At 56.2% G+C, this 9,957-nt stretch overlaps 1 protein-coding gene across 6 annotated transcripts; it reads left to right on the top strand.

Annotated features, from left to right (window-relative positions):
• The first annotated feature begins 4,464 nt into the window (after positions 1-4,464).
• Positions 4,465-9,936, top strand: GTF2H4 (general transcription factor IIH subunit 4). Of its 6 annotated transcripts, none has more exons than XM_051854876.3 (14): positions 4,465-4,683; positions 5,353-5,439; positions 5,739-5,843; positions 6,467-6,598; positions 6,907-7,003; positions 7,105-7,193; positions 7,408-7,519; positions 7,643-7,711; positions 7,894-7,977; positions 8,196-8,328; positions 8,498-8,628; positions 9,155-9,202; positions 9,321-9,399; positions 9,661-9,936. In XM_051854876.3, the coding sequence occupies exons 3-14, from the start codon at positions 5,770-5,772 to the stop codon at positions 9,831-9,833; spliced, it is 1,221 nt and encodes a 406-aa protein (XP_051710836.1). In that variant the 5' UTR covers positions 4,465-4,683; positions 5,353-5,439; positions 5,739-5,769; the 3' UTR covers positions 9,834-9,936. The 6 variants fall into 6 exon arrangements, with proteins under 6 accessions (XP_051710836.1, XP_089190449.1, XP_089190447.1 ...); XM_089334323.1 differs by having other exon boundaries at positions 5,739-5,940; XM_089334321.1 differs by having other exon boundaries at positions 5,297-5,439; positions 6,467-6,594.
• The last annotated feature ends 21 nt before the right edge of the window (positions 9,937-9,957 follow it).

The raw sequence follows: 9,957 nt of genomic DNA, 5'->3' as shown, positions 1-9,957 counted from the left end.
CCTCTTCGCTACACACCACTGACCTCTGAGTGACCCCCAACAGGCCTCGTGGACTGACCCCCCACTGGGAACAGTGCCCCCTGCAGTCTCCACCTGGTTAACTCCCGCTTGCCCTTCAGTCTCCCTGGTCCAGGTCCCCTCCCCCACTGATGCTCTGAGCACAACCACCGATGGCTTCTGTGTAGCTCTCACTGGGGGGCAATCGCACATCTGCTTGTCTATGCACCTTCCTCTCCCACACAAGGGCAAGTCCCTGGAACACAGGGCTCGGTAAATACTGGCTGAGAGAAGGACTGGATCAGCTGTCTGCAGGGCTAACCTAAGAGCGCCTGTGCAGAGAACTGGGATTAATGCTTGGGAGTTCCAGAAGATGGAACAAGGACTGCGCCCACCACGGGCCAGACATTGCACTGACATATCCAGTACCATGGAGCACAGCGGTACAGGAAGTAGTTCCAATTGTCAGCCATTCGCAGAGAAGAAAGCCGTGAGGCTGAGCGAAACTCGTGCGGAGCGGGCAGCTCCTGGCCCCCTGCTTCCTTCTCCAGGATGCTGCCGCAGAGAGGAGATGGGGAGCTCGCTCTCTCCCAGGAAGCTTGCAAGCACAGGTGGGACAACCTCAGGCTTCTTCCACTGCGTCAGCTCCCAGAGCCCCTCCGTAGGCAGGCTGGCCCATCCCGTGGGTTTTCTTCCTGCAGGCCGGTCCCTGGGGCTCAGCCACTGCACCCCTCACTAGCAGAGCTCTCTGGGACTCTGGCCATGGGGACAGTTGCCATCCACCCGGCCCAACAGGTAGCCGCTGGCCACCATGGCTCTTGAGCGCTCGACAGGGCTGGTGGGCTGAGGACTGGCATTAAAGGTTTTATTTGAGTGATTGTAAATATAAATGGCCACAGGCTGGCACCGGCACCGCGGCTCAATAGGCTAATCTTCCGCCTGTGGCACCGGCACCCCGGGTTCTAGTCCCGGTCGGGGCGCCAGATTCTGTCCCAGTTGCTCCTCTTCCAGTCAAGCTCTCTGCTGTGGCCCGGGAGTGCAGTGGAGGATGGCCCAAGTGCTTGGGCCCTGCACCTGCATGGGAGACCAGAAGAAGCACCTGGCTCCTAGCTTTGGATCAGCGCGGTGCGCCGGCCGCAGTGCGCCAGCCACAGCGGCCATTGGAGAGTGAACCAACGGTAAAGGAAGACGTTTCTCTCTCTGTCTCTCTGTCTCACTGTCAACTCTGCCTGTAAAAAAAAAAAAAAATGTAAATGGCCACAGGCGACCAGTGGCTGCCATCCTGGACAGTGCGGCCTTGTGGTGGATGGAGTGCAACACGGTAAGATATTGAGAAAGCGAGCGAGAGCATGTAAATAGCTTTTATTACAGTGTATTGCTATAACAGGCTATTTTATTGTTCACTTCTTATTGTGCCTAATGTACACATTACACTTTATAATAGATGTGTACATATAGGAAAACGTACACAGGGTTCGGTACTATGCAGAACAGGCAGTGCTCCCTGGATGCCTCCAGCGGGCCCTCTCAGGGTTGCCCGGTACTTTACACTGGTGCAATATTTTCTCTAGACAACCCCCAAAGATAGACATTTGAGTTGTTTCCTCTTTTTCTTTCTTTTTTTAAATATTTATTTATTTATTGGAAAGACAGAGTTACAGAGAGGCAGAGAGAGAGAGAGAGAGAGAGATCAGTCTTCCACCTGCTGGTTCACTCCTCAGATGGCCACAATGGCCGGAGCTGTGCCGATTAGAACCCTGGAGCTTCTTCTGGATCTCCCACGTGGGTGCAGGGGCCCAAGGACTTGGACCATCTTCCACTGCTTTCCTAAGTCATAGCAGAGAGCTGGATCGGAAGTGGAGCAGCTGGGACTTGAACCGGGCCCACATATGGGATGCCGGCACCGCAGGGGCAGCTTCACCCGCTATGCCACAGCCCAGCCCCTCCCCTGTTTTCATACACACTTCAGTAAGTATCTTTGCATGTGCATGTATCTCTGCCCATGTGCAGACTTTCAGTGTCACACATTCCTAAAGATGGAGTTGCTAGGTCAAATGGTAGTGCCATCAAAATGCTTGGTAGAAGGGTTCGTGCTGCGGCACAGGATGAAGCTGCCCATTGGAACGTCTGCATCCGACACTGCAGCGCTGGTTTGAGTCCTCCAATCCAGCTTCCGGCTAATGGGTCTGGGAAGACAGCAGATGATGGCCCAAAACTTTGGGTTCCTGCCACCCATGTGGGAGACCTGGATGGAGCTCCTGGTTCTTGGCTTCAGCTTGGCCCAGTCCTTTCTGTTGTGGGCATTTGGGGAGTGAAGCTGTAAATGGAACTATCTCTCTGTCTGTCTCTGTCACCCAGCCTTTCAAATAAATAAATTAAAAAAAAAAAAAAAGGCTGATGCTATCGGAGATGCTGGTACAAGTCCTGGCTCCACTTCTGATCAGGTTTCCTGCTAATGTGCCTGGGAAGGCAATGGGTCATGGCCCGAGTACCTGAGTTTTTGTCACCCACACGGGACCCTGGATGGAGTTCTTGGCTCCTGGCTGGCTGTTGCAGGTGTTTGAGAAGTGAACCGGTGAATAGACGGTGTCTCTCTGTCACTCTGCCTTTCAAATAAATAAGCAAATCTTAAAAAAAAAAAAAAAGTTGTTGTTGGTAAATACTGCCAAACTGACCTTAAATAGGTGTGCCTGTGTCACCCTCCAAGGAGAGTATGATATGCTTGTACACCTTGACAACACTGAAGCTGTCAAGTCTTAATTTCTTTAACATTTTATCATTTCTTTAATTTCTGAAGTTTTCTTTTTTAAAATTTATTTTATTTATTTGAAAGACAGAGTTACAGAGAGAGGTAGAGACAGAGACAGAGAGAGGTCTTCCATCCACTGGTTCACTCCCCAGATGGCTGCAATAGCTGGAGCTGCGCCGATCCGAAGCCAGAGAGCTGGATTGGAGGTGGAGCAGCCGGGACTAGAATCGGTGCCCATATGGGATGCCAGTGCTTCAGGTCAGGGCTTTAACCTGCTGTGCCACAGCACTGGCCCCATGTTCTGTTTCTTTGACTTTTCCTTAACTACTAGTGCGGTTCATGGTTTTCCAACTCTTCACAAGGCTTTGTATTTTTCCTGCTTATTGCTTGTGATCTCTTTTGCCAATCTTTTTTTTTTTTTGTCTTTTTGCTTTGGAAGAGCCTTTTGCATTCTGTCTACTTCATCGAACATTTCTCCCCAAGCTTTATCTTTTTATTTTTGAAGTTTAACAGGCAGAGACAGACAGATGTTCCACCCACTGTTTCATTCCCCCAAATGCTCTCAATGACCTTGGGGGGTGGGAGTTTGAAATCTGGAGTCAGGAACCCCATCCAGGTCTCCCAAGTACCTGAGCCATCACCACCTGGTCCCATGGTCTGCTTTAGCAGGAGCCAGAGAAGGGTACGGAGCTCAGGCACCTTTATATGAAACAGAGAGAGAGAGAGGGATCTTTCATCTGCTGATTCACTCCCCAAATGGCCGCAACCACCCAGGCTGGGCCAGGCCAAAGCCAGGAGCCAGGAGCCAGGAGCCAGGAGCTTCATTCAGGTCTCCCACATGCTCCCCTGCTCGCCCAGGCACATTAGCAGAGACCTGGACCGGAAGTGGAGCAGCCAGGACTGGAACTGGCGCACATATGGGATGTCGGCACTGTAGGTCGTGGCTTAACCTGCTATGTTTAAAACTATTTATTAAAGGGGCCGGCACCCCATATGGATGCCAGTTTGTGTCCCAGCTGCTTCTGGTCCAATCCAGCTCTCTGCTATGGCCTGGGAAAGCAGTGGAAGATGGTCCAAGTCCTTGGGAACCCTGTACCCATGTGGGAGACTCGGAAGAAGCTCTTGGCTCCTGGCTTTGGATTAGCATAGCTCCAGCCATTGTGGCCAACTGGGGGAGTGAACCAGCAGATGGAAGACCTCTCTCCTTATCTCTCCTTCTCTCTCTCTGTGACTCCGCTTCTCAAATAAATAAATAAATCTTAAAAAACCAGCCTATTTATTAAGGTCTTCTAACTAAACAGGGATTGGAAGCATGCTGAAAGACACTAAGACTTGTTGAATGCCCGCGAGTCAAGGCGCGTGGGGCAGTCAACTCGCGAAAGCGCTTACGCGGGGGACCTCTGAACTCAAACAATCTAGTTTTGTGCTCTCCAAGTGCCTCCCCACCCTGCCTTTTGGCGCCCTTCCACCAAAAAGCCCTCGGGGCATTTCTCTCCAGGTCCCGCCTCGGTCCACGCCGTTTAGAAGCGCCGTTAGCAGTGTGGGCGGAGAGAGGCGCGGAACAAAATGGTCCGACTTCTGGCGGCCCGGCTCTCTCAAGGGCCAGCTTGTCTCCGCCCGGCTTCCTCGCGCTGCCTTTCGGGAGTTGTAGTCAGAATAGCTTCAGTTTGCTCCGAGGTGCGTAGGGACAGGACTCCAACTCCCAGTACGCCCCGCGGCCCCCGAGTGCAGCGCCTATTTTCATCCTCCCCACTTTTCCACTCCTCTTCCTTTCCTTCTCTTCTGTTTTCCCCATTCTGGGCTGCTGTGAAATCCCTCGTTGCTCTCCATCTTTTTCTCTCATTTCCTGACCATCCTTTCCCCCATCTCCGGGACATCGGCTCCGTTTAAGCGACGGCTGGAGACTCGGGGCGAGTGAGGGGGGTCGGCACAGAGTGGTGAGCGGGCCCGGGAGGGCGGGTAGACGGAGGTAGAAGAGAGCAGAGAGGGGTGGGGAGTGGCAGAAAAGTCGGGGAGAAGAAGTCGGGGAGAAGTTAGGGGATGGGACGGTGTGGATCGGGGTGGACGCAGTGAGGTAGACTTGGGGGAGGTGGAAGTGGTGGGTCTGGATTTGAGCAGCGTGGAGAGCAGAGGTAGTTTGTTTTGCCGTACCTCGCAGAAGAGGGGTGCGAAGTAGAGGATGGGGAAGACGGACAGAGTTGGAGCTTGCAGACTGCTCTGCAGGAGGGGCGGAGGGAGAGAGTGGGCGCAGACAAGGTTCTTTGCTACCGCTTAGCTAAAGAAGACAGGTCGTTGCAACCAAAATGACTTTTGCAAGTAGAGGCCAGTTAGTAACTTGGAAATTGAGGGAAGTCTGGAGTGGTGGGCAGAAGTGGGATGAGGAGGCAGGAAAGAGGGGAGGCTGGTCAGGTTTGGAGAGACAGCAGGAGATAAATGACCTGGGAACGGACACCACGGGTATTACTGTGGGGACTGATGGATCTGGAGTCAGAGGTCAGGGGTGACCCTGGTGTGGATCGCGGGGGTGTGCGGCTAACACTTGTCTCTCAGGTGATGGAGAGTGCCCCTTCTAGGGGTGGACTGAACCGGGTGCATCTACAATGCAGGAATCTGCAGGAATTCTTAGGGAGCCTAAGCCCTGGGGTTTTGGATCGATTGTATGGGCACCCTGCCACCTGTCTGGCTGTCTTCAGGTGAGGAGTTCCCTTCACGGCAGCAACTGTGGTGGAGAAATGTGGTAGGGCTGGCAGACGGCAATGAGTTATCCTGGGTAGAACCGTAGCAGCCTGGCACGGCTTGGGAATTACTCCAAATTGATGCAGACGGAACAGATGGGGGTTCTGGGGACAGCAGGACTGGTTAAGATACGTGTGTGTGTGTGTGTGTGTGTGTGTGTGTTTCTGGTGAGATGAGATGTTTGAGAGGCATGTCAGGCAGAGATAGAGATAGAAGGCAGCTTCTGGTTTTGATTTCTGACCTCTACCCTCTGCAGAGAGCTCCCATCTTTGGCTAAGAACTGGGTGATGCGGATGCTCTTTCTGGAGCAGCCTTTGCCGCAAGCTGCCGTAGCCCTGTGGGTGAAGAAGGAGTTCAGCAAGTGAGTCTCGACGGCACTCTCAGCCAGATACAAATTTCTCAGCAGCTAGATTTCTTAAACTGCTGTTCTTTGGCACACTCTCAGGAAATACTAATAGGTACACCACAAAGCTTGCATGCTGTGTTTTCCTTCTTGGAGAGTTGTGATGTCTGTAGCAAGGTTCTGAAATTTGTGTTTAGGGGCTGGCTCTGTGGCGTAGTGGGTAAAGCCACCGCCTGCAGTGCCGGCATCCCATATGGGCTCCACTTCCGATCCAGCTCTCTGCTATGGCCTGGGAAAACAGTGGAAGACGGCCCAAGCGCTTGGGCCCCTGCACCCACGTGGGAGACCCGGAAGAAGCTCCTGGCTCCTGGCTTCAGATTGGCCCAGTTCTGGCCATTGAGGCCATCTGGGGAGTGAACCAGCGGATGGAAGATCTGTCTCTGTCTCTGCTTCTGCCTCTCTGTATCTTTGCCTTTCAAATAAATAAGTAAATCTTTTTTTAAAAAAGAAGAAATTTGTGTTTAGGAGACAGTGACTTCACTCTGAAATGGTTCGGAAGAGGCAGAAGTGGAGCCTGTGTGGGCCTCCTTCGTTTTGTTCTCGGGACACCCACTTAGCACTCATCTCGGCTTCTGTTCCAGGGCTCAGGAGCAAAGTACGGGGCTGCTGAGCGGCCTCCGGATCTGGCACACGCAGCTGCTCCCTGGAGGCCTCCAGGGCCTCATCCTCAACCCCGTCTTCCGCCAGAACCTCCGCGTCGCCCTTCTCGGTGGGTATGTCACTTCCATCTCTTCCTAAGCCAGCCCAGGGGACAGGTAGTTCAGCTGCCGGAGGGGGAGCTCCTGGGGGGAGAGGGAACTCCTGGAGGGGAGAGGAGACTCCTGGCGGGGAATGGGGCTCCTTGGAGCCTTGCGGGGCCCACCTTTGAGAACTCCTTTAGGGAGAAGTTGAATCAGATACAGCTGCATGGTGTAGGAAGTGTCCCCTATGCATAGCCCTTGGGGTAAGGGTGGAGAGGGGGCAGATGGGCAGCAGGGAACAGAGCCAAGGTTCCTCACCTCTTGGTGCGTCCTGGCCTTAGGGGGAAGGCCTGGTCTGATGACACAAGTCAGCTGGGACCCGACAAGCATGCCCGGGATGTCCCCTCCCTCGACAAGTACGCAGAGGAGCGATGGGAGGTGAGGCCCCTGGGGTTCTGCGGTTCTGCGGGTCTGCGCTCACGCCGCTGCATCCGTGGCTCGCAGAGGCATCAGCCTCTGTGTTGTCTTCTGCTCTGCAGGTGGTCTTGCACTTCATGGTGGGCTCCCCGAGTGCGGCCGTCAGCCAGGACTTGGCCCAGCTCCTCAGTCAGGCTGGGCTCATGAAGAGGTGAGCAAGCTGGAGGTAACGCGACTCCCTGCTCTGCCGTCTCTTTGGGCCCTTGGTAAACGGTGTCTGGAGTGGGACCGGGTTCGAGGGAGTTGACTGCAAAAGCAGAGCTGGGTCCAGCAGAGCCTAAAGACACCAGGCGGGAACCGGAGAGCGCTGCTGGCAGTGACAGTCCTTCCCTGCCTGTCCCCATCACTGCCCCCCGCGTCTCTAGTGCCGAGCCAGGAGAGCCCCCCTGCATTACCTCCGCCGGCTTCCAGTTCCTGCTGCTGGACACGCCCGCCCAGCTCTGGTACTTTATGCTGCAGTATCTGCAGACCGCCCAGGTGAGGAGGCCTGGGGCCCACCCCCCGCTCGCTCTGCCCAAGAGTCTGCCGCCCACACCGGTCTTCCCCTGCTCACACCTGCTCCCTCCCAGCTCTCTTCCTTGTCCCCCCTCCTCTCCCTAGAGCCGGGGCATGGACCTCGTGGAGATTCTCTCCTTCCTGTTCCAGCTCAGCTTCTCTACTCTGGGCAAGGTAAGCCAGGGGCCGAGGCGGGGAGGCGGGGGTGGCAGCAGGCTGTGGGCCGTGCAGCGAGAGCATAAGAAGCAGAGTGCACGCCGGGTGACCAGACGTGGGGCAAGGAAGGAGGAGGAAGGGTGACGGGCTGGGCTGGGAAGGGTGCTGTGGACGCCGCCGGCCACTGTCTTTTCCTCCAGGATTACTCTGTGGAGGGTATGAGTGACTCCCTGCTGAACTTCCTGCAACATCTGCGTGAATTTGGCCTCGTCTTCCAGAGAAAGGTGTGAGCACCCCGGCCCAGGCCTTCTAGGGAGGAAGCAGGGTGCTGCGTCGCCTTGGCCTGCGAGAAGAAGCGGGGGTTCCAGGGCAGAGGCTGCAAGCAGTTGGGTCCCTTGGGGGAGAGGAGTTGGGCCTTGAGATTCTGTGTACAGATGGGAGCTGACGTCTCAGAGCAGGAAGTGGGGCAGCGACACCTGACACAGGGCCTCTGCCTTTCCAGAGGAAGTCCCGGCGCTACTACCCGACACGCCTGGCCATCAATCTCTCATCTGGCGTCTCTGGGGCTGGGGGCACTGTGCACCAGCCGGGCTTCATTGTTGTGGAAACCAACTACCGGCTGTATGCCTACACGGGTGAGGTTGGGCGAGGGCCCCTGGAGAGCAGGCTGGGAGGGTGCAGGAATGCGTCTGTGTTCACGGTCACTGGGCAGTGCACGGAGCTCTCTGCCACGTCTTGTCACACTGGAGGGACGTGCGTGCCCGGGAGCCGGGGCCTCACCCGCTTGTCCTCTCCCTGCGTCAGAGTCGGAGCTGCAGATCGCGCTGATCGCCCTCTTCTCCGAGATGCTCTATCGCTTCCCCAACATGGTGGTGGCGCAGGTGACCCGGGAGAGCGTGCAGCAGGCCATTGCCAGCGGCATCACGGCCCAGCAGGTATCCCCGGCACTGGGTCTGGGACAACAGGCAGTGGTGCGGTGTGTGAGCAGAGCGCTGGGCACGCGAGGCGAAGTCCAGCCTGCAGGAGTGGAACGGGCAGACCCCTCGGGGGAGAACACAGAGGGACTTGTGTCTCGGCACCACTGCCTGGCCTCGGGGGCTGGGCTTGCTCTCTCCTCCCTGATTCCTCTTCTGGTGAGTGACAGCTCTCACCTCCCTGGGCTGCTGGGAGCACTCAGCGGGAGAGCAGAGCTAAAGCATTAAGCTCAGAGCCTGCCTAGCAGTAAGTTGATCAAAAAGTAGTAGCTGTGGCTATTTTAAAGAAAAAAACAAGTTAATGGAAAGGGCAGACTGCAGACTTGACCAATAGAGAGGCTGTGGGCGGTGCAGTAAGGGTAACAACAGGTGAACAGGGGTGGGCGGAGCCGACAACAGGGAGGTGGCCCTGGGGCTTTCTAGAGAGAGCGGCTGTGCTCTGGCGACAGTAGGTTCAAGCCCTCTCGCCATTCTTGTCTGTTCTCAGATAATCCACTTCCTAAGGACAAGGGCCCACCCAGTGATGCTCAAACAGGTAAACACAGGCACCCTGGGCACTTGGCAGTGAGATGGCGGGAGAAGTCCCCCCAACCTGGGGACCAAGTGCAGGGCCAGTGTCCCTGAAACCCCTCAGCCAACCGTTGTCCCCGCAGACCCCCGTGCTGCCCCCCACCATCACGGACCAGATTCGCCTGTGGGAGCTGGAAAGGGACAGGCTGCGGTTCACGGAGGGTGAGTGGCGCTGGGCACCGGCATGAGGGACGGCAGGCAGTTCAGCCTTGACGGGCTGAAGAGTTCTCCACGCATGTCACCTTGTGTTTCCTGCACGGAAAGCTGGCAGGCCACTTGATTTTGGGGCGAGCGGGCAGCAGTCAGTAGACGTCCCCAGTCAGGGCAGTCTGGATTTTGTGGGAGCTGGGCACACACTAGTGTCAGGCTGCCACGGGGGGACCCCCGCCTCACGTGCTCGCCCTCCGCTCCTGCGCACCCCAGGCGTCCTGTACAACCAGTTCCTGTCGCAAGTGGACTTCGAGCTGCTGCTGGCCCACGCGCGGGAGCTGGGCGTGCTGGTTTTCGAGAACTCGGCCAAGCGGCTCATGGTGGTGACCCCGGCCGGGCACAGCGACGTCAAGCGCTTCTGGAAGCGGCAGAAGCACAGCTCCTGACCGGACGCGGGCGGGCGGCGGGCGGGGCGGCCCCACAACTCAGGTGTTTTTTTTTTTATTTATGCATCGGGACTTTTCTTGTTCAATAAAATCGTGAAAGTGAGCCCCTTGGTCCCGCGCGCCT

Source organism: Oryctolagus cuniculus, chromosome 5 (genome assembly GCF_051225735.1).
Source record: "Oryctolagus cuniculus isolate XC-2025 breed Fujian yellow rabbit chromosome 5, ASM5122573v1, whole genome shotgun sequence".
Taxonomy (NCBI): Eukaryota; Metazoa; Chordata; class Mammalia; order Lagomorpha; family Leporidae; genus Oryctolagus; species Oryctolagus cuniculus.
Note: the sequence above shows the minus strand (reverse complement) of the source record. Positions and strands in the feature narration are given on the sequence as shown.

Coding starts and splice junctions, on each gene's coding strand:
- GTF2H4 (XM_051854875.3), top strand. CDS start 5,300: ATGGAGAGTGCCCCTTCTAGGGGTGGACTGAACCGGGTGCATCTACAA. Junction 7,712..7,893: donor GCTTCTCTACTCTGGGCAAG/GTAAGCCAGGGG, acceptor CTTTTCCTCCAG/GATTACTCTGTGGAGGGTAT. Junction 7,978..8,195: donor GCCTCGTCTTCCAGAGAAAG/GTGTGAGCACCC, acceptor CTGCCTTTCCAG/AGGAAGTCCCGGCGCTACTA.